Genomic DNA, 27,854 nt, shown 5'->3' with positions numbered 1-27,854 from the left:
TATTTTATTTTAGGGGACAAAGGCAAAAACTTTTGGGCAAAGTTCAAATATTCCTCCATAAGACACAAAGCATGATTTTTAAAATTTTCAAGAGGGTGCTTGTTGCTGCTACTAATTGCCCGAATTGGAAAAAACTATAGCAACAAAAGTTTGGTTAACATATTTCATAGTCTGGAAAGGCCCATTTCATTGGGCCTCCCATAAATGGGCCTAGCCCCTTTGAACCCAGCGACTGTAAGTATTAAGTATGTAATTTTCTTACACACACCATCGGCCGCTTGCTCTCAAAAAATTGCGCGCTCTCTCGGTCGCTCAGTCATTTGTCGACAATGTCAGACAGGCCAATTGGCGCCGATGCTGCGCCGTCAAACTCCGACGACTTTCCCCAAATGTCCAGGGCTGAACTCTACGACATCATGTATAAGATGAAGGCAATCTTTCTCTCTCTCTCTCTCTCTCTCTCTTTTCTATTTTCTTTTCCTTCTAACGGGTTTATCGGATCTCTTGAAACATATACTCATTCATTGTGTTCCATTATCTGTGTTCTCTGTACAGATTCTGACAGATGAGAAGCCGCAACAAGCGCGGCAGATTCTTACTGATAACCCGCAATTGACCCGATTTCTCTTTCAGGTTTCATTTTAGGTCTTTTATATGTTCTTTTCATGTTTACTTTGTTATCGTCATTTATGGAAATAGGGTTTGATGGTGTGACAATTGTTTTTGGTGCAATGGATCTTATAATTTTTGCCCACTTTTGGTTCCCAAGAATGGGAATGAGAAAATGATTTGGGACCGCGCCTGATAGGAACAAAATTCTTTCTGGCACTCAGACATAAAAAACAATTTTCTCGATTTATTCTCTAAGAAGATATTTTTATTCTCTATGAAGATATTGTTCACTTATGTAGAATATAAAAGCTTCCAAATGGTAATACTCTAATTGTTTCTAAGAATAATCTACAAAAAAACATTTTAAAAACCCTAATCTGTTCTAAAATACAACTTTTTTTTTTCTTTTTAATAAAGAATTGATAATATATTAAAAGTGCCAAACAAAAAGAAGTACACAGGAAGTATATATCTAAGAAGGAAAAAGAAACAACCAACCATAACAATCCCAATCTAATACTTAGTGTACAACCACTCAATGGAATCTATCAAAGATGGTGAATTGGCTTGAACATCAACTTGAAGAGATACATGAGACAACATGTACAGATTAGAAATAAGGAATTCTTTGTTTTTACAATGTACAGATTAGAAAGAAGGAATTCTTTGTTTTTACATTGTACCCCTTCAAAAGTTTTTTGGGTTATATTCCTTCCCTAATTGTTTAAAATAGTTAAAAAGGAGTTGTTTCCCAAACTATTTTTCTCCTATCGCCTACAAAACTCCCACATTAACAAGTCTTTCACCACAAAAGGAAGAACCCGTGAAATACCAAATAGAGAGAACAAGAAGTCCCCTTCTCTCTTCTCTCTCTAGCTTCCCTACAACGGATGAGGAAATAGTCTACTGATTTTTCTGTATTTTGCCACAGACAACAATAAAGTTGGTTCATGGTTAATATCCTCTCCACTTCCCATGTGAAAGCTTTAACTTGAAATTGCGAAAAGAAAGAACAACTATGTAAGTAAACCTTAGCTAGTCCGTAGGTCCATTAAGGAAGGGAAACAAAGCCAAAGAAAACCCACTTTGCTAAGAGGCCAAGAGCCCCACACTATTTTTGAGGGGGAAGACACTTCTCCCTGCAAGTGTAAGGTAGAGTAGAAGGACTTGACTGAGAATGCCCCACTCTTACTAGCCTTCCATACAATTTTGTCCTCCTCTCCGGTGCTCCTTCCTAACACATGTAGCTTCTAAAGCAACTCTTCAATGTTATCCACCATCCAATCTTAGAAATGTCTCAAGAGGCATGGATTCCAAGAAGCATGGGTTCCACAAAGTCAACCCACCCTTTACCACCTGAAAATCATCCACTCAAGCCTCTTTAGAAGTTGTAAAGGAGAATGAAAATGGAAAAGAATCCTTAAAAGGAACCTTTTTTTTTTTTTTTTCTTTTTTTGATAAGCAGGCAAGAAAATATTATAGATAGATGTTAGGCTAAAGCTCGCCAACGTACATTGGGAGTATACAAAGGGAGCCAAGCAAAAAGAACAAATAAAACCACCTGCCCACAACTACTTGGCTCCTATCCCATCTACAAAATCTATCAAAGACATGAGATTTCCTTCTAAATGAATCCTAACATGGCCCAAAAAGGAAAGCAAAGAGCAAATTTAAGTGCTTGATCCAAAATTTCCACATCTTCAAATCCCTCCGATTTCTTTCAAATAGGAGGTGAGAAATCTCTACTCTTTTACCACCTCCCCTTCCTATCTTGAAACCCGAAATGAAGCCACCCTCCCCAACCCTTCTCAAGACTTAAAAAGAATGCTTACAGCCTCCATCACCAATGCAAATTAATAAGTGAATAGGGGGTCCTTTTGTCTCAAACCCTTTGTGCTGTGAAAAAAGCCAAAACAAAATGAAGCCAAGAGAATGCACGCTTCACAAATCAAGCGTTCACCTGATGATCGAGCACCATTATGAGGCCTGGTAATAGAAATGAATTACCTATAGAGCTGAACTTCCCTTTTTGGCTATACATTCTTTTGGTTTGCCCTAATACAGGCTATATAGCATTTGGTGCCACCTTTGTGTCTCACATTTGTATTTGTTTCTTATTTTAATCTGTTTCTATTGTTACCATATATGCTTCTCAACATCCCTCTTTTAACTATGTTCATTTCTTTTGGTCATGCTTTTTTATTGCCTTTCATCTGTGCGGTAAAGTATAGGCTGCCTTGTAGTTGTATCCTAAACTTCATTTTATTTTGATTGATATTCAATAATGATAATCCATAGTTTGACATTTTTCCATGATATGATATATGAAAATTTAAAGATAGCTTGTAGTATCATGTCTCAACAAACCTATAAAAAAAATATATCGTCTCAACAAATAATTATATCATAGTATTTAACCTCTAAGGCCAGAAGAGGCGACAAATTAAAAATAAAATAAAATTCATTAACTTAATTTAAATCAGTTTGAGCCTCCTTATTAAGCCCATCTTGGCTTTATTTATTGGTCTTGAGGGTTTTGACTTGGCTATTCAGTCATGTTGGATGGGTCAGGTGGGCTGCAAATAGAGCATGTAAACTATGTTAAACGGATTTAATAAAAAATCAAGGTTTATATTGTTAGTTGTGAGGAGATTCCATCTCTTGCCTTGGACAAGACGGAAAGCTGGTTGAACCTTTATTTCTATGGAACTCTTATATCATGTTGGAGTTTCTGAAGATGCTAATAGTTGTATATTCCTGTTTAACTATTTTCTATTGATAGTGATGTACTGAAGTCTGACCAGAACAAACTTCCCCTTTAACCTCTGGCAAATATTAATTGCCAAGATAGATAAAGCTATGGATACATAAGGGGCTTTCTTTAATCCCTTGTTATGCAGATTGGAGAGAATTTTTTGCTTAGAATTTTATGGAGTCCTGGATGATTGTTTAGGCTTTTGCTTTGTGGAGTTCATTATCAAACCACAGTTAACATGCTTCTTGATCATTTGAAATAATGTATGACATGAAGTCTTTGAAATAATGATAGGCAGTTGTACTACTGTAGTTTGGTTACAAGCCCATGACAATTTAAACATGCTTCTTAACAAAATGTTTGTGCCAGTATATCACTTCAGTGATTAATGATGCTTAAATACGTTTACCGGTTTGTCTTATTTAGTTTTTGTAATGTCTAGGCATCGTGTCTTTACTGTTAATTGCTCATATAATAACTTAATAAAATATTTTTAATTAATATGTTCCATTAGGCACAAATAATGCTTGGAATGATGGGGTCCCCTCGTGAGGTATGCTTTCGATATTTGAAAGCTCTTTAGATTTATATTGATGAATCTGTGTACAAATATTAACTTGCAAGTTCTTTCAGACTCCAACCACCCAGCTACCAACACTGCAGCATCCTCAGCAAGCACAGACAGCTCAGGCAGCTCTTCCATTGTCAGGTGAAGCTTCTTTACAGGAACAAACAAGTGGATCTCAAACCCAAGTTCCTGTAATGAAACAAATGGAAATCCAACCTGCAATGCAAGCATCTGCTTCTATTCCTACCACCAACCCTCAGTCACAATCTATGCCCTTGCATCCGCTACAGACAGTGCAGCAGCCTAAGGGACATCTGAATATCCAAATGGCTCCCTCTCAAGTTCTTAATACACCTCCACTTCCTACTAGTTCTGCTTCACAGCCGCCCTTAGTTCGACCCCAGATGCCCACAGCCTCCAACCAGTTTCAACAACCATTACAAGCACCTATCATTCCACATATGCCTCTGCAACCACCATTGCCTCCGCATCCTAGACTTCCTTTGCCGCCAAGTTTCCAACATCAGCACCCTTCACAAATGGGCTCCAATATGGCTTTCCAGCAATCTGGCAGTCAGCTGCATCATTCTCAGCCTGTGTTTCATGTAAGTTGGATGGTACAGTTTATTAATTCATTGTGCGTGTCGGATATTGCATGTCTGGAATTAATTTTTCTTCAAATTGTTTAGTCAGGTAGCAAGCCTAATGCTGGTATTGGGCCTTCATTTACACAGGCACAGCCACAGATTCCAAATCAGCCACCATCTCAATCTTTTAATCAGGTACGATTTTATTTTATTGGGCTTGAGGCATGAGGGATTCTGGTTAATTATAGTTTTTAGGGTCCTTTCCATAGTGAATTGGGACTAAAATGTTTTCCTTTGTGAACTTTGGGCGGGGTGTGGTGTGGGGGTTGTTTAATATGGACCACTACTATTGATCTTTCTATGCAACTAATGAAGCTAGTCTTTACTATCTTTACATTATTGCTTGAAATTTTCATTGCTCCACCTGCAATGCCAAAACACTATTTCACAAAAGTTTGTAATGAGGTTAGTGACACTACTTCTAATTATCCTTCTACACTAATATATAAAAGCAAACTTCTTGAGCTCCTTCACTTTATACTAAAGTTTCTTTTTTAATTTCACTTCTTGTTTATTACTTTTTCATTATTCTCATGCATTGCAATATGTTTTAATCAAACTAATTTTGAATTAGATTTTTCCTTGAAATTCCTTTTTTTTCTTTTTTCTTTTTTTCTATTTTTTCTCATCTCCATGTGTATTTTATGAATTACTCTTAACTATTTTTAAAATCCCATGCTGAACCTTTGTCTGAAATTATGTTTTCAGTGAAATGGGTGACTTTGGTCTTTCACCCTCTTTTACAATGTTGCTTCTACTACTTTCATGCGATTCAAACACTTGTTTCCTTTATAATATGTAGTTTTCCTAACTTCTCTACAATTTAAAACTTTTCTCCCACCATAAAAGTCTTTATTTACTTTAATAGCATGATACACAAGTGTACTAAAGTTGGAGATACTTTAATATCAGGGATGCAAAAAGATTTGTATGTGTCTCACAAACTCTAATAATAACATATAACCAACAACATTATTTTTAAGGTTCTCTACATGTTACTTCCTTTCTGTTTTTTTTCATCTCAAAATTCACTCTCGTATATCCAAATCAGTTAGTTTCTATTTTTTGGATACATGCAGGCTTGTCTTTATTTCTTAGTCTCTGATAATTTAATTTGCTTTGCAAATAAGGTAATAATAAATCAAAACCAAAATCCTAAGGTCTCTCCCCTGCAGCCAGTTCCTCTATCTCAATGCTCAAACTTCTCAAATCCCCCTACATAAACCTTATCAATCTTTTGATCGATTGGTTAGGCTGCCCATAAGGGGAGGGTTTTCTTGTTTCTGCATGGTGCTCACTTGCATACTTCCTGTGTATTTAGTGTTGCCTTTTTTGGCTTTTCAATTTAATTCATTTTTACCTATCAAAAAAAATAAAAAATAAAAACCTTATTAATCCTTTTGTAACATTGGCCTCATCTTCTTTGGAAATGTCATACTGCGATAGTGTGTTAAAATTCATATACTAGGTGTGTTCACTACTTTTCTTCCCTTATTTAGGTGTCAGTAAACTCCATCTAAGTGACTGATGAGTTTGTTGAGATGAGATCTGATTTTAACCCATATAAGTTATAGTTGCCAAGCCACAGAAATCACCCAACATCAATAAACAATGTTTATTTCTAGCTCACCGTAAGATTTGGCCCTTTTTTAGTGTATCAACTGTTCAATAAATCAAACTTAGATGAATTTTACTTCATTTATTCTTTTACTAAAGGAACAAAGTGTTTTACATAGTGCAAGTATCTTGATGAAAACTGGAGATTTGGATCATCCTATCAGTGTGTTTTTGTAATGTCGATCTGTTAAATGTAACCCACTGGGTAATAGGTCCTTAGTTCTGTTTTATGCTGACACAACACAGAGGTTGGATTGCACCTGCAAAGTCAGATTCCTTTTTGATGCCAGGATGGAAAATTTTAGTAGGTTCATGAACTTACTAGCACAGTTTACAGGAGTCTTGGATTTTTTATTTCATGAACTTATTTGATTCCAACCTCCTATCAGACTATCGGATTTTGATTTTGGAATGCTTGTGAACGTGTGTATATATATTAGACAAGCAACATCTTTTTCCAGCAAGCCAATGAAACTGCAAATGTTGGCTGTCCTGTGCCTACTTTTATTTACAACTATTATACCAAACAGCCATGATGGAAATTCAGATTATGACACAGGAATGTGTATTAAGCCCTCAACCAATATTAAGTCTGTTTTTTTTTTTTTTTTTTTTTTTGATAAGATTAAGTCTGTTAAGATTGTGCTGGTATGTTATGCTTCACAATCTTCAGGCTTGGCCAATGTTTGTTCTTTACAGATGGGAGGTTCACATTTAAGGACAGAGTTCAGCAATGCTGCTGGAAGCTCCATGCAAGTGGACAGGGGATCTTCTTCTTGGATGCCGCCTCGGCATGAGAATACTATGGGAACACAGCTTCCAGGGCCACCACCATTAGTTCCTGGTCAGATGGGCTCGACCAATCCATCTCCCCGTCCCCAACTGGTAGGCTATCTACCCGTCTTTTGTTTTGTGGTTGATTCCAGGTGTTCTTATCAATGATTTTGAATTTTTTTTTTGTTGATTGTGTAGTTAAATCCTGAGATGGAGAAGGCTCTGCTACAGCAGGTCATGAGCCTTACTCCAGAACAGATCAATCGGCTGCCTCCAGAGCAAAGGCATCAAATTCTACAATTGCAGCAGATGCTGCGGCAATGAAATAGCAAAAGTCAGGTCTTTCCCTGCTCATGGGATTCCGACATAAAACTATGTTGAAGGACTTCTGTTCGACTCCTTTTGCGTTTGACTGAAAACCTATTATTGAGGTTCTTGTGGATTTTGGTTTAACTGTCTTTTATCTATTTATGAGATTTGGTAGATAGTTTTCTGAAAGGCTTTTTGAAGTTTCTATGACCTCTCTCTAGAAAATTATTACTGCATTGACACAATCTACCAAACATACAGAGTTTAACTGCATTGATCCCCCGATGTTGAAGAACGAGCTTTGTGACACCTCCAACGTCCAAACCCTATACGATCAAATGACGCGCTTTCACTTTCTTATTGTTGCCTCTATTCTTTCGTCCCTATTTTCTTATCCTCCAAACAATCCTCATCTCATGAACGATACATGGACACTGATCCGAAGCGCCATGGATTCTTTTTCACCTGATATTCATTCATTTTGTATACGTGAGATTCATTTCCTCGTATTTTCATTCCACAATTCAAATTTAAAGTTCTGACATAGCACTTATTTGGTACGATATCATTTTGTATAATTAAAAAATATATTTATTTATTTATAAAAAATAAAACACAAAAAGCAAATTTAGAATTCCTAAGATTGTGTTTGGATGCAGACCCATGAGAATTTTAAAATTTTCTACTTAATGCAAATTTTAAAAATTTTGATTGAGTTTCTATTATTTTTATATTTTTAAAAACAAAAAAATTATCCAAACATCATCTAGACATGTTTAATATTTTTAAAATTTAAAAATACAATTTAAAAAGCATTTATATTTTCTTATCCAAAGGGGTATTTAGGGCAATTGGAAGTGAGATTATATTATCATTTTTATGTAACAGTGGTCCGTGGACCGATTCGGTTCCTTTGTCACACACCTCTAATCTGGCGAGGCTAAAAAATTCTGATCATTGTGTTGGGCCCCTGGCGTACACCACAATGGAGAGACAGCCAAGGGCCTTTCTTGTTGGGCCTACCCAACCCCATAAGTATATAATGGGCTTAAACTCCCTCGATCGACCCCACACTCACTCCCTCTGAAGAAATCGCGCTCCCCTCTGTCAGTTACTCACTCTCTCATCCGTTTCTCGACAATGTCGGACAAGCCGATTGCCGCCGATGCTCTGCCGTCGAACTCCGACGAATTCCCCCAGATGTCCAGGTCTGAACTCTACGATATGATGTATCAGATGAAGGCAAATTTTCTCACTTTCTTTTTTTTTTTTTTTTTGTATATACTCATTGATTGTATTCCATTATTCCATTCTTTTTGTTCTCTGTGCAGCTGCTTACCGATGAGAATCCGCAACAAGCACGCCAGATTCTGGCTGAGAATCCTCGATTGGCCCGATTTGTCTTTCAGGTCTTAATTTGGGGTTTAATATGCTATTTTACTGTTTGATTTGTTTTGATCATTTTATGGAATTAGGGTTTGTGTGCAACAACGATTTTTTTGGTTCAATGGATCTGATAATTTTTGTCCCCTTTTGGTTCCCAAGAAAGGAGATGAAAAAAGATTTTGAGTCCGTGTATGTTGTTGATTTGGTTTCTATTGGCGAAAAGGGAAAACCAGAATGGTGTGGAAATGACAGATAGAAAAATTGAAAATGGTTCTGAAAACATGCTTGGTAAGCTAATTCTAGAAATTGTTTTAGAAGATATTTCATGCAAATGGTGATTCAAAAGCTGCAAATCCTTTTAAAAATTGAAAATCATTTTAAAATGCATATTTTGTGATTCAAAAAATGCAAATACTTTAAAAATTAAGATGATCCAAATTCTAATATTTTCTTATTTTTTAAAATGAGAAGGTTCCTAGAAAAACAATGGATTCTGAAGAATGAAATGCCTAAATTTTACCTTTTCTTCTTCTTCTTTTTTTAAAAAGGAAAATTTAAGCCTTTGTTTGGGTCTGGATTTTGAAACCAGTGAGAAAAAGAACAATAGAAGAGGAAAAGGACAGGATAGGAAAAGACTGGTTTGAGCCCATTAAAATTTTTCTTCCATTTTTATTAATTTTTTCACCATTTTAAATAGAGATCAAGAGTTTGAAAATGTATACGTTTTCTTTAATTTCTATTCTATTCACTTTTCTGTCACAACCAAACAAGAAAAGTTTAGTTTACTTTATTTTCACAAGACAACTGACCACCATTGCTAGACTTGCTAGTAGAAATTAATTACGTAATGAGTCACATTTGTCTGCCAAACACATGGATAGTCCTTGCAATGGTGAGACAAAAATAGGCTATATAGGGTTTAGCGCCACTGCTGACCTACCATATTAGTATTTGCTTCTTGTTATAATCATCTTTTATATTCTTTGCACTTATGCTTATCAATATCCTCATTTTTGCTACATTCATTTTTCTAGTTGTGTTTTTTAATTGGGTTTCAACTACGCTATGAAGCATAGTGCACCTTGTGTTGGTCTCCTGAACTTCATTTTAATCTGATAGGTATTCTACAAAGATACTCCATAATGAGATATTTTTCCATAATTTAATTTATGAAAATTTGAATATAGCTTGTATATGTGTCAGCAAATTATTGCTACATAAATCTTTAACTTCTACTAGACCATCCAATCATATTTCAAGGGGTCAGGTGGGCTGCAAACAATGCGTATAAACTATTTTAGAAATTTAGAAATTTAATCTGAAATCAAGGGTCTCATTGTTAGTTGTAAATGGAGACTCCACATCTTGGCTTGGACAGAACTGGAAGTTGGTTGGACCTTTACTTCTACAGAACTCTTGTATTGTGTTGGGTGCAATGGTGAAGTTTTTGAAGATGCTAATGGTTGTATATTCCTGTTTCATTATTTCCATTATTTCCAATTACAGTGATTCTTGACCAGAATAAACTTCCCTTTAGACTGCTGGCAACAGTTCACTGGCAGGATGCATAAAGGAATTGACACATAAGGGGTTTCCCTTCAATCCTTAGTTATACAGATTGGAGAGAAATTTTTTGGTTAGAATTTTACAAAGTCCTGGATGATTGATTAGGTTTTACCATTATGGAGTTCATTATCTGACCATAGTTAACCCACTTCTTGAACATTTTAAATAATGCAAGGTATGAAGTCTCTCAAATAATGATAGGCTACTATACCATTCTAATTTGGTTACAAGTCATGAACTGTAGGAACCCTGACAATTTAAACACACTTCTGAACATAGTGTTGGTGCCAGTGTACCAGCTCAACAATCAGTGATGCATAAGTACTGTTACTGGTTTGTCTTATTTAGTTGTTGTAATGTCTAGGCATCATGTCTTTACTGGTTACTGCCGATTCGTCTAATTATATATATTTAATTAATATGTTCCATTAGGCTCAAATAATGCTTGGAATGATGGGGACCCCTCGAGAGGTATGCTTTTGATCTTATAAGCTTTTTATATTTATATTAATGAATCGGCATACTTATATTAACTTGCAATTCTTTTTAGACTCCAAGTACTCAGTCAGCAGCATCACAGCATACTCAGCAGCTAATCGCTCAGGCCACGCAACAGATGTCAGGAACAAGTGGATCTCAAAGCCAAGTTCCTGTAACAAAGCAAATGGAAAACCCAATGCAGATTGCATCTGCAGCAGCCCAGATGGCCCCCTCTCAAATTCCTAATTTGCTTTCCCATCCAATTAGTTCTGCTTCTCAGCCACCATTAGCTCGACCTCAGATGCCTACAGTCTCCAGCCAATTGCAACAACCAGGACAGACACCTATCCTTCCACATATGCCGCTGCAACCACCATTGCCTCCACATCCTAGACTTCCATCAATGCCAGCTTTCCAACACCAGCACCCGTCACAAATGGGCTCCAGTATGGGATTCCAACAACCTGGCGGTCAGCTGCATCATTCTCAGCCTGTGTTTCATGTATGTGGGATAGCACGGTTTATTAATCCATTGATTGGATGTGCTTTTGTATGGTTGGACTTAATTTTTCTTCAAATTGTTCAGTCAGGTACCCAACCTAATGCTAGCATTGGGCCTTCCTTTACACAGGCACAGCCACCACTTCCAAGTCAGCTGCCATCGCAATCTTTTAATCAGGTATGATTGCATTTTGGTTATTGGGCTTGAGGCTTGGGGAATTTTTTGCCAAGACCGATGTAACTTTTGATGAGAATTTTATTTAGCTGGTTAATTATGTATGTTAGGGCCCTTTTCATGGTAAAATGTGACTAAAAATTCTCCTTTGTGAACATGGGGTGTGATGCAAATGATATCAGACAAATAAAAAAAAAAATGGCGGTTGATAACTCGATATGCTTTTCTTCATTTGGGAAAATACTCAAAATAGAACCATTTAATCCAACTTTACAGGAAAATTAAATGTTAAATGTTGCCTATGAGTTAATTTTCTGCCGGGAAGTAAGCCTTGGCTGACATACCCTCATAATATAGAATCTATAAATTTATTCATTTGGTTGAATGTTTAAGATGAAAAAGGGTCACCTGATATTGTAACATCTCTTTGGATTCCCTTCAGTATAGCATGATTGATCCATAAAGGTTCAACAATATAATAAACTAAAAAAGCAATGTTATGAGCCAAGTCTGGAGTGAGGCCCAGGCTTTTGGCAGACTCTAGCCTGTTCCAGGATCTGAGGACGAGCCAATTTTTGTTGTGCTCAATATGGGCATTATCTGGTGGGAGCTAAATGGCTCTTCTCATGCCATGTTCTGGGTCACATTGGTTTCAGTTTCTTTTAATCCCTGATATACATGATCTTGGCAGTTCTATTATTGTGTGCTACTACATCTTAATAGTTGCATATAATAAGGGGTACTGAGCTTGTCTCATATACTGTTGCTCAAAACATCTTAAATTTTGTTAAAGATATTCTGTTTTTATGCTTGGTTTATGTTTGAGAATTAACTATGGTTATCTGATTCATCTTTCAAGTCTCGCCTGACAAACAACTTAGTAGTTGTTACTCTAGAGTGGGCTCTCAAATAGCCGGGTCACTTTCAAGAGAAATCTCTTTCCAAGGAACCAACTATGCTTTTTGGTGATGGCTAACCATGTTGTCTCCTATTATATACATATATTGATAGGACAAATATTATTATTATTATTATTATTATTATTATTTTGCCCCCACTCAGACTTGAACCTGGTACTTCCTACAATCCCACTCCACTCCTTACCGCTCCATTTTATATTTTGATCCTACCTTGAAGCATATTTGGTTTTAATGTAGTCAAATTGAAGTTTATATCTCTCCATCTTTTTGCAATCAACTGGTTCTTAGGAATTAGGAATTTTGGCATCAATTTGGAGATGACATGCAGATCCAATTGTAAATTAATTTTAGACATTGGTGAGGTGTTACTACTATGAGCATAGAGCAAATAGATGTGCTTCCTGTTTTTGGTTATTTAATTTTTTATTTTGGATAAAATTGAAAACTGATTTTTGTTTCTCCTTCATGGATATGGTACTCAGAAGACAATAACAATGCCACGTATCCCCATTTTTTTGGGTTCTACAAAACATAATGTGAGATCTAAGGACAAAGACATACTTGTTTTCAACCTTATTCATATACCCAAGTTGTGGTTTTCATGGATTAAGTGATACAAGATCAGTGAGAGGGCTTCTTGTCTGGGATTTGGGTTTCTTCTGTTTCAACGTACTGATCTCTTGGTCCCAAGGGTGTTACATCTCAATCCCCATTCCGACCTTTTCAATTTATTTAATTCGAAAAGTAACATTTAGCTTATAAAGTAAAAGCTAATTGTCTTTTTTTTTTTCATCTAAGATAGGTAAAGTTTGTCCTGTGTAGGTGATAAATTTTTTTATTACACCTGCATAACTGTTCTTAGTCCTGTTTCATGTTATGATGATTTGATCAATTTGTCCTAGAATCTTGAACTTATGGTTATGATATTGAAGTTGTGTTATATATTGAGCATGCTAAAACCAAAGAAGGAACATAATGATGAGAATTTTTGGTAGTTCTTTCTTGCATCGGTTAGGTTTAGGAAGTGCACATTTGTTTATATATTAGATTAGTACTTAGAATCTATTTTAATGTTGCTTTATGAACAAATCACCAATATATATCGATTAAAAAAAGAAAGTTTTTAGTTTATGTCCATCCTTAAACTCAAATAAATTTCACTAATAAAATTAATCTTATCCATACTATTATACAAACCATCCTTGCTTGTCAACCTTCAAAGTCGACCTTATCATTTCAAAATTCCTTAATGTAAAAGAAGTCTTTTATCATCAACTTCTAGGGAGAGGGGCAAGCATCCTTTGTTTTCTAACTTTCTTATCTCAAAATTTCTGGTTTCTTAATGCGAAAAGATCTTTTTTTTTTTAAAATCCTCAACTTCAACTACTAAAAGAGTCTATATCAAGTATTATTTCCTATTTTCATATTTCACAAAATTCTTGTGATCAAATTCCTCTATGTAAAAAACGTTTTTTTAATCTTCAGCTTCTATTAAAGAATGCATTCATTGTCTGTATCTTCTAAATTTTGTTTCTTTCAAAATTACCATTTTCCTTTACTTTTTTGTTTAATCCTCAACTTTCTATGAGAAGAAATATCTATCTAGTATCTACATATTCAAATTTTTGTATATTGTTTTTAAAATTTCAGTTATTCTTAGGCCATGTTGGGTAACTTTTTTCAAAATATTTTTTGAAAAACGGTTTTTAAAAACTACTCTATGATGTTTTATAAAACAAATGTCTATTTAGAAACTTGAAATATTTTTAAATACGTTTTAGAAATAACTTTTATTTTTTGAAACAACTCTAAAAAAAGAAGTAAAAAACAACTAAAATATGTTCTCTGAAAAAATATTGTTTTCTGTTTTTAAAGGCAGAAAACTATTTTATGTTTTCTGGTTATCAAACATATTTTCCTAATTTTTTGTTTTTGTTTTGAAGAATAGAAAAATATTTTCTAAAAGAGTTACCAAATAGGTTCTAAACTTTCACTAAAGGAGGTTTCTATGTTTCATATTCCATCTTCCTATTAAGTATTTTTAGCTCTTAATTTTGTATATAATTTTTAAATTTTGTAAATGCAAAAGAATATTTTTAATTTTTAATTTTTTTTAAAATTTTTTATTTTATTTTATTCTAGTCTTTCATCAAAGGAGGTTTCTATGTTTCATTTTTATCTCCTAGAAGTATCCTCATTTTCTAAGTTTCTTATATTTCTACTAAAGTGAATAGTCTTTTGCCTTGCACCCTAAATTTTCTTTCTTACCATGATATTTCAGTTTGTCCACATCCGGTGCCAAAATCCTTTTCACAAAATTTTGTAATGAGGGTATCAACTAGTACACAAAGTAGGCTCTCTAAGCTCCTTCAATTTCTACTAGAATTTTTTCTTATTTTCAACTCCATGTCTATTAATGTTTTAATTGTTTTTCCCTCTAGGACTTTGAGTTTGGCTTTTCATTCTCTTTTATAAATATTACTTTTATTATTTTCATTAAAGCACTTCTCCACAATTTTTAAAATTTTATCAAATCCTAAAATTCTTATTACTTTAATTTTTTTCCCATTTTAAAAAAATATGGAGATATTTTATTTCGTCATAGGTGCAGTACTAAATTTGGAGATAAATATTATAGATGCAAAAACATTGGTGTGTTACCCTTGTAATTTCATATAACCAACAATCTTGGTTATTTCTTTTGAAATTCTTGTTCTTTCAAAATTCTCTCTCGTATCTTACGGTTCGCTTTCATACAAGTATTAGTTGGTTTCTATATATTTGTTCTTTTACTTGCTTCTCACAACTTCTCAAAGACCTCTCACTTGCTTCCTCTGTCTACACACCTCTCAACTTCTTAATTACTCTCATGTTCTGTCAATCTTCTCAAACCTCTATAGATAAACCTTATCCAACTTCTTTGAGGATATGATGTTGGCCTTAACTTATTTGGAAAATATTATACACAAAGCGATTATCTACTTTTCTTCTATATTTGGTATACCCATCCGTTAAAAGGAACCCAATCGGTAGTTGGTCTCTTTGTTCTGTTTTGTTCCAACATAGAGAGGTCTGATCGTGGGCCACATAATCAGATTCCTTTTGATGCTCGGATAGAACAATTTTTAGTGGGTTCCTGAACTTATTAGGCTCAGTTAACAGGGAAGTCTTGGATTTATTTCATGAACTTAGGTTGATTCCTGCCTCCATTACATTCCCATTTGGAATGGGATGCTTTTAAATTTATATATTTTATATAAACCATGTTGTTCCCCAGTAAGCCAATGAAATGGCAGACATGGGCTGCCCCTACCTAATATGATTAGTAACTATTATACCAAACAGCCATTATGGAAACTCAGATTATGCTACAAGTATATGCATCATGCCCTCAACCAATATTTTTAAAGTCTATTAAGATTATGCTATATATCTTAAATGATTGTAAGGCTTCACAATCTTTACGCTTACCCCATGTTTGTTCTTTTCAGATTGGAGGTTCACATTTAAGGACAGAGTTCAGTAATCCTGCTGGAAGCTCCATGCAAGTGGACAGGGGATCTTCTGCCTGGATGCCTCCCCGTCATGAGAGTACAATGGGAACACAGATCCCAGGACCTCCACCATTAGTTCCTGGGTTTGGCCCTAGCAACCCACCTCCACGCCCCCCAATGGTAATCTATCTACTCTTTTTTTTCACTTCCATGGTAAATTCTAGGGTTTCTTGTCAATGATTTGAAGATTTGCTTTGTTGATTGTGTAGTTAAACCCCGAGATGGAGAAGGCTTTGCTTCAGCAGGTAATGAGCCTAACCCCAGAGCAGATTAATTGCCTGCCTCCGGAGCAAAGGCATCAGATTCTTCAGTTGCAACAGATGCTGCGGCAATGAAATAATAGAAGTTAGATGTTTCAGGAGGAAGAACAAAATCGATGCCCCATACTCATAGGGCCCTTGTTAGACATAACTCACAACTATGTTGAAGAACTTCTGTTTTTAAGACGGTGCTCTGCCTTTGCCCTTTTTGAGGCTACCAAATTTGTATTTTCTTTGCCATATGCGTTTACCTCAATACCAGTCTAATGGTGACTGATTTCAGGCACATCATACGACTTCAGAATCTTGGGACCTGCACATTTTAGCAGCCATGTTGAATAGCATATGATTGAGAATTTCGCATATTTTTGTGCAGTTATGTTTTAGTTCTAATTTTTTATGAGTAGATTCTCAGCAGCTATGTTGAATGAAGCATAATTAACAATTAGGTCTAAAGACCTTAATGCATGGCTTATAGAATTTTGGTTGGCAGACTGAAAGGAACTACTATCCTTTCAAAAGTATTGTTGACAATAGGTCTTTTATTCTGAGTGTGAGAAAATATATTCAGGAAGATGGGAAGATTTTATGATAGATGCGTTGAGAGTGAAGACAGATTACCAACTCACGTGATTCTGCAGTGCTCCACCGCAGCAGGGATGATACAACCCTTACTGAATGCTCTTTTCTTTTGATACGTGGAATGGATCGTCTAGATTCTCTGTTCTTCATTGAATGACAGTTTACAAATTTCTACGTACGACGCTCTAATATTTTGTCAAAAGCTTTCGTATTTTCGGGTTGTTGATATGTAGATAGAGTCCCTCCCTTACCGTCCGGCGCGAGTCTTGGTGATTCAAAAGAGACCTACTGGGCTGGGCCGAGCATATGCTTGAGGGCAGTACATTGCCCAGTGGGAGCAACTGTGGAAGCACCTGAGCAAGTTTAAGCCTTAAAGTAAGTGAAGTGATCAGGGGGGGTTTACCTGAGCAAAGGGGTGCAGCTGTGGAAGCACCTGGAAGTAGGCCACTGTGGCAGGCAGCTAAGAGCGCTGCTGATGAAGTGAGCTGTTTAGTGTGTGTGATTGTGTGGCAGAGAATGCTCTGTTGCTGAGAACCATGGTGGCCATGTGTCTTCAGGACATCCAGGTGTTAAAAACATGTGGCAGTTGCTTAAACCAGCAGCTTGCTTGTGCTGGGGGCGGTTCTGTCATGGAATTTTTAACTAATGGATAGCTTGATATATTTTAAAGCGGTTGACACTGAGAACTCTTAATGCCTGCTGACTATTCTAAGGATTTTGTATGCTGTTCATTTAATTTGAGATATTACTCGCATTTCTTGAAACTGACGTTATAAATGCCCAACTTTGTAACAGAACATACCTCTCCAGAGCTTGGCTTACCTTCATATATCTTCATCTACTTCTTTGGCATCTAATAATCTAAAAAGTATGGTGATGCCAGCAACTTTTGGCTGTAAGGAAAATATAACATGTGTAGAAGATGCAAATCAAAGGAAGAGATAATGAGGCCATGGTGGAGATTCCAAAGGGTCCAATTAATGAGCCCTGTGTTAGTGCAGCTCTAAAACAGGGTGGAGATTCTCCTTCTCTTTTATAGTTCCAATCCCTTTGAGTTCAATCTTCAACTGTTTGCTTGTGAGAAAATATTCTAAAATTGAAGCCTTGCTTCTTCCCTACAGCATGCTGGCAGGAACAGGGCTGTCCCCACTTTATTTTAATATTCACTCATCACTTTATCAAATAGTTTCTTAATTATCTTTTCAAAATTTTAGTGATTTTAAAAAATACTTTTAATTTAAAAACAAAATTTTAAGTGTAGCAATTTTAGAAAATATTTTTAAGAATATGAAAAATCACTTATAATATTTTTTTAGAGAAATACTAAAAGTAAATATGATAGTGATTTTAGGGTGTTTTTAGTTTTTTTATTTATTTAAAAAATAAAAATTTTAAAGTATAAAAGAAGTTTAAAAACACTTTCTAAAATAAATAAAATCTTAATAAATGATTTTTCTATAAACACTTAAAAAAAATATTTTTATTAAAAATACATCGAATAAAAGTAGTGTTAAAAGCACTTTTATTATTATTAAAAAATTTATTTTAATAAGAAAAATTAATGGATTTAAGATTAATTTAAATTTTAAGATATAATCAAACTAATTTGTTTAATTCTAATTATTCAAAGTGATGAAATTAGTCTTAATTCATTGGAATGGGTAGAAATGTTGCATCTTGGTCTTATATCTTATGATGAGAGTGACAACATGATGCATGCCACTGCCAACCACAGCTATCCAAATTGAATGATTAGCAAGAAAAATTAAGTGGAAAGCAATGGCTGATCCATAAGAGACGTGTAATTCAAAGAAGGCGATTTTTATTGTGGGTCAACTCACGGAAGAAGAGGGTTTCCATGTGAAAAACATTCATTATCAAGTCTATGGAATCGTTCGGGCCTATAAAATAATCCCTATTTTCAAAGAATAATCAGGAAGTTTTATATCAAAATGAAGTTTTACTTTGGATAGTTTTTTGTTTTTGAAAACAAAAAATTATTTTAAAATTTTTTAACACTGTTTAGTGATTGTTTTCTGAAAATAATTTTTAAAAATAAAGTAAAATAGAAAATAATATTTAGAAAATGAGTAGGAATGGTTTAAAAACAAATTTAAAAAAAATGACTAAGTCGTGCTCATATTTGCAATTTTCAAAAAATTAACATTCTTCTAATAAATGTTTCCATTATTAAATAACATTGGTATAGGAGAAGTCTTGGGTGGTTAATCCACTTTATGAATTCAATTGTGATGACAATGACATTGATAATTATGTCATCTTCCCATTGTAACTTAGTATAAGAGAAAGTGAAAAAACAAAGTTTATTAAAAATAAAAATATAAAAGGAAAAAGAGAAGTAAAAACAAGTAATAGTACATAGGTTGTATTTGGTAATTATTTTCTAAAATGGTTTTAAAAAACAGTTTTTTTAAATAATTTTTAAAAATAATTATCTTATGTTTCATTGAATAAAAGTTTATTTAAAAACTTCAAATATTTTTAATTTATTTTTAATGTTTTTAAACATGTTTTAAAAATAATTTTTATGTCTAATATTTTATTTTTAATAATTCTTCTTATTTGTATAATTATTTAAAAAAAAAACCTTAAGAAATAAGTTAAAATAACCAAAAATATTTTTTTTTAACAAAAAAGTTCTCTAAAAACACTAAAAAACATAAAACAATATTTTAGTTATCAAATATATTTTTCTATTTTTAAATTTTAAAGAATAGAAAATTGTTTTCAAACACAATCGCCAAAGAGTGATAATATGCAAATCTAATATATAAATTATATTTTTATATATTTATTAATAGACCCAATAAATTTTAAAAATTCAAAATTATACTTAATTGAGGTCAAACATATACAAACCAAAACACCAAAAAAATATTGTTCTACTTTGAGCACAATTATTATTATTATTATTATTGGTATTTTTTTACTAAGCATAGTAAGTTATTAACTATAAATTAAGTGAAACTTAATGCATTAGATTTTTCAATGGTTTAGTAATTTTTAAAAATAATTTAATATTCAAAATTAATCAAATTAATCCCATAAATTTATAGATTAGAACTAATTCAATCTATAATGCTAACAATTAGGTAGTAATTGTATTACTTTAATAAAAAAGTTGAAATATTTACATATCTAAAAAACTATTTTATAATTTATTTTACATAAAATACTATTAACTGTAATTAGTTTAGGATATTATTATCTTTTGTGAAAAAAAGATAAAATTTATATCTTTATTGAAATATTAAAATGATATATAGTAAAATATTATCATTCTTAAAATTATGCTTTTATTTTTAATTGATTTGTAATTGAAAACCATTTTTTATGTATAGTAAATTTAAATCAAATTTAATTTAAAACTAATATAAATTAAACTTATATATTTTTTAAAAATAAATTTGAAATTTTATTTTGAAGAATAACATATATTTTTATTTTTAATATTATAAATATAATTTAAAAACAAGTTTTAGAAATGTGGCCACCCCAAAATTTAAAGATCTTTTTTTTTTTTTCTCTCTATCCACTTTTCTTTCCTCCTTTTTATTTTCCAGATTGGAAGAATATTATCCTGTCTAGAATGTGGAACTATGGTGATTCCACCAACTGTTGGCCCTGAGTAATAATTAGAATGTGGAAATCAAAGGAAGAATTCATGAGCTCTCTAAAAAGGACGATGGAGTCTTATTTCGAGATCCCTTTCTGCCTAATAAGATAATTAAAAAGAGCAGCGACCCAGGATTCAAGCCTACAAAAATTGAATGGATGGGATTCCAAAAAGTCTCAATACATACTTGATCAATGCAATTTGTTTTGAGACTTTCAATTCTCTCAGTTATTACACCTCCATACTTTGATAGTCCCCAGTCCCTCTTGAACCAACCTTTTAAAAGCTTATATATGCCCACCAAAGTATCAACAACCACCAGTTTGTGAAATAATTTGAAGCCATTTTTGAAGTCTTCTAACTGGGATGTTGCAACCCCACCATACACAGATATTCTTTCTTGCCAAATTAAGATTCTAGCATTTGATTAATGGAGAAAAATGCTTGTTTATATAAATCTTGATTTGAGTACTTAGCAAGTGAAGAAAGAGAGAGAGTCATGAAGGTAATGATTATTAATTAAAGCACATGATAGGATTTAGAGAAATCATACTAAGGGTACGTGGCCTAAAATTCTAGGCCGAACTCTAGCTCTAATTGCCACAATATAATCAATAAGCACTTGTTTTGGTTATAGTCTTGCCTTTTGAATCCAGGGATTCCACTTGATATGGAGTCATGAATAGTGATTAAATTTGCCAACTAGTTGGGTTGAATTTAAACCAAATGTATGGTTAATTAATTATATATCGCCATCTTGCTAGCAATGAAAGAAGGAAAATGGGAGAGGGAAACAACATTTGGAAAAACTTTGACGAAGTCCAGTCAGAAAACTAGAAGTGAACTTAGAATTTGGACAAATTTGAATTGGTCCAAGAACAATTAACTCAAAATTCTTGTAATTAAGAATTTGGAAACCCATCCTTCCATGGGAGTTTTTAGTCTCTCACGTTGACAAAGTAACAAGTTGTAATAGCTTACATTGTAACTAATGCATCTGTCCTTTTGTGTCCCACAGAGATCACTATCTCATTTATAATGATTTAAGCTTTTAGGTCAAATTAATAATCCAGGTTTAGTTTCATTTCTAACTTCATTTTTTTCTTCGCTTTACTTATTATTGAAGTAATGGAAGAGAGCATGTGAGGCAGCTGGGAGGCCATGGAGCATCAGCACACCCTTGTTTCCTAGAAATGACCAAGTCCATTAATTACTAGTCCAAATGTTGAATTTTCTTCCCCAGCTCATATTTTTACAAAAATGGATTCCCTATATGATTGCGCTTAATTTCTTAACCTACAACCAACCTAATTTTTTAATACTCTTAATTGTTTCAGATAATCTTAGGCTTAATTCAATTGGTTGTCTGTGTAATATGAGATGGATTCACTGGGATGAGTAGATTTCAAGCAGTAGTGAGTTGGTCCAAACCTGTTGCATCTAGTTCATATGCATGCATGTATAATCTCAGCAGTTTGATGATACTTAATACTCGTAATATGTCTAAGTACCCATCCAGCAAGTGCATGACAGCAACAAAAATTGAGTACAAAGTATTTGCAGATCAATAAGGTAGATGGTTTATCTACGCTGGGGAATTGGAAATTTTGCCATGGCAATGTTACCGATGACTGTTTATCAGCCTTGAGGTGGAGTGTTTTCCAAGGTAATTAAGAGAGTTTGATCTGGACATATCCCTAAACCTGTTCATGCATTTACAGGTTATGAATGGAATTTCATGAAAACAACAATTCTGGTTATTAATAATGGAAGATGACCAGAATAACAAAGGATGAGGGAGATCTTCCTTCTTCACATCTGGGAGAACCAGACATTGATTGATAAAGTTTGGAACATAAAGAGAGTTACAAAGAACTGGGGATTTTCCCCATCTTGACATCTAACTGTTGCTTAGTCTTGACAATGATTACAGCATGCATTAAACTCGATAAATTCTTGCCCAAATAAAAGATAGATATGGTAGAAGTGGTTTTTTTTTACAAGTTAGTTAACTTCACCAATTAATGGAGTCCAAGTTGAATGGTTGCTCCTGTTGCTGTTGCTGTTGGTGAAGAGAGTCTAAAACCTTAGAAGAAGAAGCCTGAAAGTTTGAGATAAAATCAGTTCCAAAGTTAGAAATCCCTTGTGGCAGAAAGGAGTAATTTTCAGTACTTGTAGCTTCTCTTGGTCTGTAACTCCCAAGCTGTAATGCCTTAATAAGGAGGGAATTCATCTGAATATTTGGGCTTAGCAAGCTTGAAGACCATGGAAGTGATGGGAGACTTGCAGCTTCTCTTGCTGCAGCCCAATTCACATTCATGTTCATGTTCATATTCATGTTGAGGTTATCATCAGTACTAGTGTTATAGCTCTGCGCTGAATTAATATTGCTAAATCCACTCGATGAATTCGCAATGCTATTCATATTTGGAAACTCAATGTCTCCGAACTCGCTCACAATTGTGTTTGTATCACAAGGAGATTCAAGAGATGGTAGCGATGACGGTGCCGTCTGGTGCGGTTTTTTCACTGCTGAGCTCTTTTTGAAGACCCTACAGACAACCCATTCCTCCTAAAACAACAAATCATACAAAAATAAGAAAGAATCATCACATAAAGAGCGGATGAAGAGAAGCTATAAGGATTTGAAGTTGTGCCCTAATTTACCTTTTTGGGTTTGAAAGAAAGCTTGGTTTCTAGCCTATATTCATGCATAACCCAGTTGCTTTTCTCGCCCTTAGGAGCTCTACCCTTGTAAAATACTAGGGTTTTCTTCATTCCTACCAGTATCCCAGCACGGTATATCTCCTTGTCCTTCCCAGTGGTCTTCCAATAGCCTGCTTCAGTTGCTCGGTTGGTTCGAATGCCTGTCGGGTATTTTCGGTCTCTCAAGCTAAAGAAATACCATTCTTTCTCTCCCATGGAAGCCTTGGCTACACCCAATATATTCCAAATTCATCATCACATTTTGGTTCTTTATATTATGAAGGAATTTAAGATAAAAACCATAATTCAGCCAAATTCAACCACTAGAAGTTATAGAATACATCATGTTCACAATGCAGACCACAAATTAAAAAGCCATATGATGTAGGCATCATCTGGTTGAGTTGTTGAATGTTGTTCAAACATAAATTATAGGAAAATACAAACCTTTGGATCACTAAAGAGATGTTCATAAAATAAAGAAGGGAAAATATTGCTACTGAATAAAAAGGAGAAAAAAAAAATTTTAAAACCTGAAGTGGGACATGTATCAGAAATGGAAAAAAACATTTTGTTTTGGAAAAAGTTTCGGGTTTTACCACACCCAAGTGTTCCAAAATTTTCTGCTAAATCATCTGTTTTGATCAGTTATGAATATAAATCAAGAGCATAAAATTATACCACCCAATATTCATCAGATACTGAAAAAGGGACCATAGAAAAGGGAAAAAAAAAGTCAAATGGAAAAGGGTATTCAGGAGTTTGATGAAGATGATGAGAATTTGATCAAATACTCAAAACTACCTGGGAGATCCCAAGGTTCACACTTGTTGAGATCGACATCTGCAATAGCCCTGGACGCGAAATTAGTATTGGAAACCTTGGGGGTGAGATAATAAGTAATGAGTTCTTCATCTGTTGGATGGAATCTGAACCCAGGAGGAAGACTCTCCTCCATTTTTATCATCCAAAAACCAACCTGCAGGCTTCAGAGCCTAAATATTTCTCTTAGCAAAAGGGCAAATCCTCTCTGATCAGACAAGGATGATGCTTGAACCTTTATCTTATAACATCAAGATGATGAGGTATTAATGGGGAGTACTTGTTTTCAATGCCTCAACCTTGAAGAAGAAGCAGCAATTGGTAGTCATTCTTTATTGTTTTTATTTTCAATACAGCTAACACTTTGACAAAGATGGTGCATGAGGATTGGAAATTTCTTACGGTTAGTAATATACCAAAATGCCACTCCTGGAACCATGAGCTAGGGTTATTAATTTCCAGAAGACCATTCACCTTTGACAACGACACTGATCGATAATTCAAAGAAGTAGACGTGAAGTTGTGCTAATTTATCCACATCTCTTTTCTGCAGTGACCGAGTGGCAATAAATCTGCTCATGAAACAGCTGAGTCGTCTCGGTTACACCTGATGAGAGCAGATCATACTCTTCCATGACCATGTCCAACCACCTTCACCCATCTCCACCCACCCAAACCAGGGCTAACCTGATACTAGTCCAATCCAATAGGAGAAAAGCATTGTCACTGCCCCATTAATATTCAATTCACACTTGACGGATCGTATCAATTATGGTTTTGTTAAGCTTGTACTTGTTTTTATGATTCTTCTGTTTGCCAAGCTTGATTAATGGTTTTATTTCCATGCAAGCCACACAGCATGGAACTTCCTTCTTGATGATTTCAAGTCTAATCCTAGCCATTAGTCATTCCCATATGAGATGATCTAGATTCATTGCAATTGAATATTAGATAACCAAACACTATGATCTTCCATGGCTGATCATTCTTGCATGCGTGTAAATTCCTTTTTATTTTTATTTTAAAATATGGACAAAGATTACTAGCTAGGAGTGGTTAAAAAGGGTCACCAACCCACACGACTGCATATTGTGTAAACACAGATATGTTAAATCTTTTCTTAGTTCACCGTCTCTTTCATTTGTCTTCACCGCCGACATGTTTGTCAATCCTAACTAGAACTTCCATGTACTTGTTTCTGCTTTGGGTTTCTAGAAACACTCCATTTCTAGTTCCATTAATAAAAGTACTGTCAGGTGTTTGATATCAATTCAAGTTGTGTTTGGATTATTATTTTGAAATAAAGAAAAATAGTCTGCAAAAGTATTTCAAATTCTCATTTTCCATGTAAATTAATTTTTCCATTTTTGTTTTCATTAAAACCAATCAAAAGTCCTTCATTAAAACCTAACGCTTATTCTAGAATATTAAACCAATGGGCCATTAACAATCTTCTTAATATAATGACTACAATTAAAAAAATATTAATCATTATTGGCTGCTACCTTTCTGGGTTTATAAGCTTAAATTACTAAGCAAGTTGGATACGTTTGATAGCGCTACTGTGAAATATTATATAGGGTAAGTAAGCTTCCAACTGGACCAGGAACCAGTGGATCTAGGGGCTTGACCCAATTGGCATTAAATTAAACCGCCTGGTGTAAGCCCACTTTGTCCATATTTGATACCCAGCTTGAGACCTTGTTCCCACTTCCCACAGTGCTCTTCCTCTCTCCATTTTCCTTTCTACGGACATGTCATTCTTCTGGCCTCTTCTGGGCAACATATGCCATGGAAATCTCTGGTGAACATCATTTGTGAAGCTCAGGAACTATATGTACAATGTCGTTATTGAGTACTATTTGGTAAATCTAACATAAATTTGAACTTAAATTTGAGAAAATTCACAGCTCATTCATTATCTTTCGTCATATTTGATAATTGTTTTCAAAGATAATTTTGAAAAATAGTTTTTTAAAACAGTTTTTGAAATTACTTATTATGTTTTATAAAACAAAAGTTTATTTGAAACATGAAATGTTTTTAACCTATTTTTAATGTTTTTTAAAATAATTTTTATATTTAATATTTCATTTCTAATCATTCTCTAAGTCACGTATAATTATTTTTTTTAAAATAACATTTGAAAAATAATTGAAAACAACTAAAATATGTTATCCGATAACACCATATTTTTTATTTTTGAGAATACAAAACAATTTTTGGGTTGTCAAACACGTTTTCTATTTTTTATTCTAAAAAATAAATTTTTTTCCTTAAAAACAACTACCAAAATACTTTTTGTATTTGTAGGTCTTAGGTTTTGAAGGTTTTGTTTGTTTTCCCATGTGTACATCTGGTCATGAATTGGAACGTGTGGCTGAAAAATCTCTTGTGAATATCATAGATGTGTATCTCTTTTTTCTAATTCAACGACCAAGTTGGGTACTAGCAAAGGAAATTACTAGCCATTTACCTTTTCCGTAGTTTTTTCAATATTTACTTCTCATGGTCAAATGTAAGGTGGGAATGGTTGGATTTAATTAAATTGGTAGTTAACCGATCTAAGAATTGAATAAGTTGATTTTTTTAATTAATCATGAATTAATAAAAAAATGATTTAGGTGCCCAATCAAATCAACGGATTTAGCTTGAATCATTTAATTTGGACAAAAATTTGACCCACATATTAAAAAAAAAAAAAAACTCAAAAACCTTGTTTTTATATTGAATGAGTAAATGCCAATAAAAAAAAAAAAAAAAAAATCCCTTTTAAGTTGCTTCAAATCGATTTGAATTTTTTGGTTCATCGGTTTCATCATATATTTTTTGCCCCTAATCTAATTATGTAAATTTGTTGAATTAGTACCTGAATTTTGATGTGATATTGACAACAAAGTCAGCAAGATTTTCTTTAAACAAGGGTTGTCATGAGTCATGACTCCCTGCTTGGGCAATAAGCAAGTAAGGCCGCCTTTATTGGCCGCAACCGAGACCAATTTCACCTTTTGAAGTTTTTGTTTGTTTTGGTAAAAGAACTTAATCAAGAGAAAGAGAAAAAAATGAAATATCTCAAAGGAGTGTACTTTTGAAGTCCTGCCTACTGATTCTGAAAAGTAATTTTATCCAACTAAAACAGGGCACTTAATCTTTTTAAGAGTAACCTAACTTGATTTGGGCATTACCAAACTCACATCTAATATTTTGCAAGACCTTTTTAGAGGACTTTTTTGTTCAAGGAGATAACACATGAGCTTCAGGAAACGATCCAAACCCCCTCATCATCATTAGCTTGTAAACTATAACTTGATCGCAACAATCAAAGATTACTAACACTTAGATAGTGTTTGTTTTTCTTGACTTTTTGCTGAAAGCAATTTGTTTTCAGAATTTAGGTTGTTTGTTTTTCTATTTTTTTATAACTTATTATAAACTTTTTAGTAAATAGAAAAAGTTAAAATATGTAACTTTTTCTAAATAGAAAAAATAATATATTAGTTTTTCTTTACTTTTTAATATTTTATAGAAATAAAATACTACAAAAACAAACAACCTAATATTTAAGACTATTAAGCATTAAAGTTCCATTTAGAATTAAGTAAAAAAACAAACACCACCTTAGTATGTATTTAATGCACGATACCATCACATAAGCAATCCAACTGCTCCCATGAAGGAAGCCCCTATAAAAAGGATATTCACTGACCCTTGAAAGATAAGATGGAGAGAAATGTGTCTAAGCTAATTCTATGTTTGTCACTAACGATCGTCCACTTCGATATCAAAATCCTTATGGCTTGTAAAGGCTATTACATGTGACTAATTATTGTTTTGCAATTATCGTGAAAGCATGCCCGAACAATTAAAGGAGAATGATATTGATATAAAGGCATCATTTGTGGAAATGTACTAAAAGCTAAAGATAGTTTAAACTCACATCCATGAGCATGTAGATCAAGATTGCCCTATGCTAAAGTCATGGC

General features: G+C 33.8%; 3 protein-coding genes across 9 annotated transcripts; 2 read left to right on the top strand and 1 right to left on the bottom strand.

Moving 5' to 3' along the window:
* The first annotated feature begins 283 nt into the window (after positions 1-283).
* LOC117904513 (cleavage stimulating factor 64-like) lies at positions 284-7,789 on the top strand. Of its 5 annotated transcripts, XR_004649599.1 has the most exons (8): positions 284-431; positions 556-633; positions 3,882-3,920; positions 4,001-4,540; positions 4,625-4,717; positions 6,824-7,084; positions 7,172-7,404; positions 7,544-7,789. XR_004649599.1 is itself a non-coding variant. In XM_034817145.1 (7 exons), the coding sequence occupies exons 1-7, from the start codon at positions 330-332 to the stop codon at positions 7,295-7,297; spliced, it is 1,119 nt and encodes a 372-aa protein (XP_034673036.1). In that variant the 5' UTR covers positions 284-329; the 3' UTR covers positions 7,298-7,474. The 5 variants fall into 5 exon arrangements, 4 of the variants coding, with proteins under 4 accessions (XP_034673036.1, XP_034673034.1, XP_034673035.1 ...); XM_034817145.1 differs by lacking the exon at positions 7,544-7,789 and having other exon boundaries at positions 4,670-4,717; positions 6,899-7,084; positions 7,172-7,474; XM_034817143.1 differs by lacking the exon at positions 7,544-7,789 and having other exon boundaries at positions 4,670-4,717; positions 7,172-7,474.
* Positions 7,790-8,344: 555 nt separating this feature from the next.
* LOC117904514 (trithorax group protein osa-like) lies at positions 8,345-16,528 on the top strand. Of its 3 annotated transcripts, none has more exons than XM_034817148.1 (7): positions 8,345-8,524; positions 8,614-8,691; positions 10,667-10,705; positions 10,785-11,216; positions 11,346-11,393; positions 15,802-15,984; positions 16,074-16,528. In XM_034817148.1, the coding sequence occupies exons 1-7, from the start codon at positions 8,423-8,425 to the stop codon at positions 16,197-16,199; spliced, it is 1,008 nt and encodes a 335-aa protein (XP_034673039.1). In that variant the 5' UTR covers positions 8,345-8,422; the 3' UTR covers positions 16,200-16,528. The 3 variants fall into 3 exon arrangements, with proteins under 3 accessions (XP_034673039.1, XP_034673037.1, XP_034673040.1); XM_034817146.1 differs by having other exon boundaries at positions 8,347-8,524; positions 11,301-11,393; XM_034817149.1 differs by lacking the exons at positions 8,345-8,524; positions 8,614-8,691 and adding an exon at positions 8,706-8,956 and having other exon boundaries at positions 11,301-11,393.
* A 5,549-nt stretch (positions 16,529-22,077) lies between these two features.
* On the bottom strand, positions 22,078-24,136 carry LOC117904361 (NAC domain-containing protein 92). Its single transcript, XM_034816937.1, has 3 exons — positions 23,854-24,136; positions 23,011-23,276; positions 22,078-22,915 (listed from the first exon to the last, which is right to left on the bottom strand). The coding sequence occupies exons 1-3, from the start codon at positions 24,014-24,016 to the stop codon at positions 22,358-22,360; spliced, it is 987 nt and encodes a 328-aa protein (XP_034672828.1). The 5' UTR covers positions 24,017-24,136; the 3' UTR covers positions 22,078-22,357.
* Positions 24,137-27,854: the final 3,718 nt, after the last annotated feature.

The sequence above is a fragment of the Vitis riparia genome, chromosome 17, assembly GCF_004353265.1.
Source record: "Vitis riparia cultivar Riparia Gloire de Montpellier isolate 1030 chromosome 17, EGFV_Vit.rip_1.0, whole genome shotgun sequence".
In the NCBI taxonomy this organism is placed as follows: domain Eukaryota; kingdom Viridiplantae; phylum Streptophyta; class Magnoliopsida; order Vitales; family Vitaceae; genus Vitis; species Vitis riparia.
Note: the sequence above shows the minus strand (reverse complement) of the source record. Positions and strands in the feature narration are given on the sequence as shown.

Coding starts and splice junctions, on each gene's coding strand:
- LOC117904513 (XM_034817142.1), top strand. CDS start 330: ATGTCAGACAGGCCAATTGGCGCCGATGCTGCGCCGTCAAACTCCGAC. Junction 432..555: donor ACATCATGTATAAGATGAAG/GCAATCTTTCTC, acceptor TTCTCTGTACAG/ATTCTGACAGATGAGAAGCC. Junction 4,541..4,624: donor ATTCTCAGCCTGTGTTTCAT/GTAAGTTGGATG, acceptor CAAATTGTTTAG/TCAGGTAGCAAGCCTAATGC.
- LOC117904514 (XM_034817146.1), top strand. CDS start 8,423: ATGTCGGACAAGCCGATTGCCGCCGATGCTCTGCCGTCGAACTCCGAC. Junction 8,525..8,613: donor ATATGATGTATCAGATGAAG/GCAAATTTTCTC, acceptor TTCTCTGTGCAG/CTGCTTACCGATGAGAATCC. Junction 10,706..10,784: donor TGATGGGGACCCCTCGAGAG/GTATGCTTTTGA, acceptor AATTCTTTTTAG/ACTCCAAGTACTCAGTCAGC.
- LOC117904361 (XM_034816937.1), bottom strand. CDS start 24,016: ATGATAAAAATGGAGGAGAGTCTTCCTCCTGGGTTCAGATTCCATCCA. Junction 23,277..23,853: donor TGAACCTTGGGATCTCCCAG/GTAGTTTTGAGT, acceptor TATTGGGTGTAG/CCAAGGCTTCCATGGGAGAG. Junction 22,916..23,010: donor TTTCTTTCAAACCCAAAAAG/GTAAATTAGGGC, acceptor TTGTTGTTTTAG/GAGGAATGGGTTGTCTGTAG.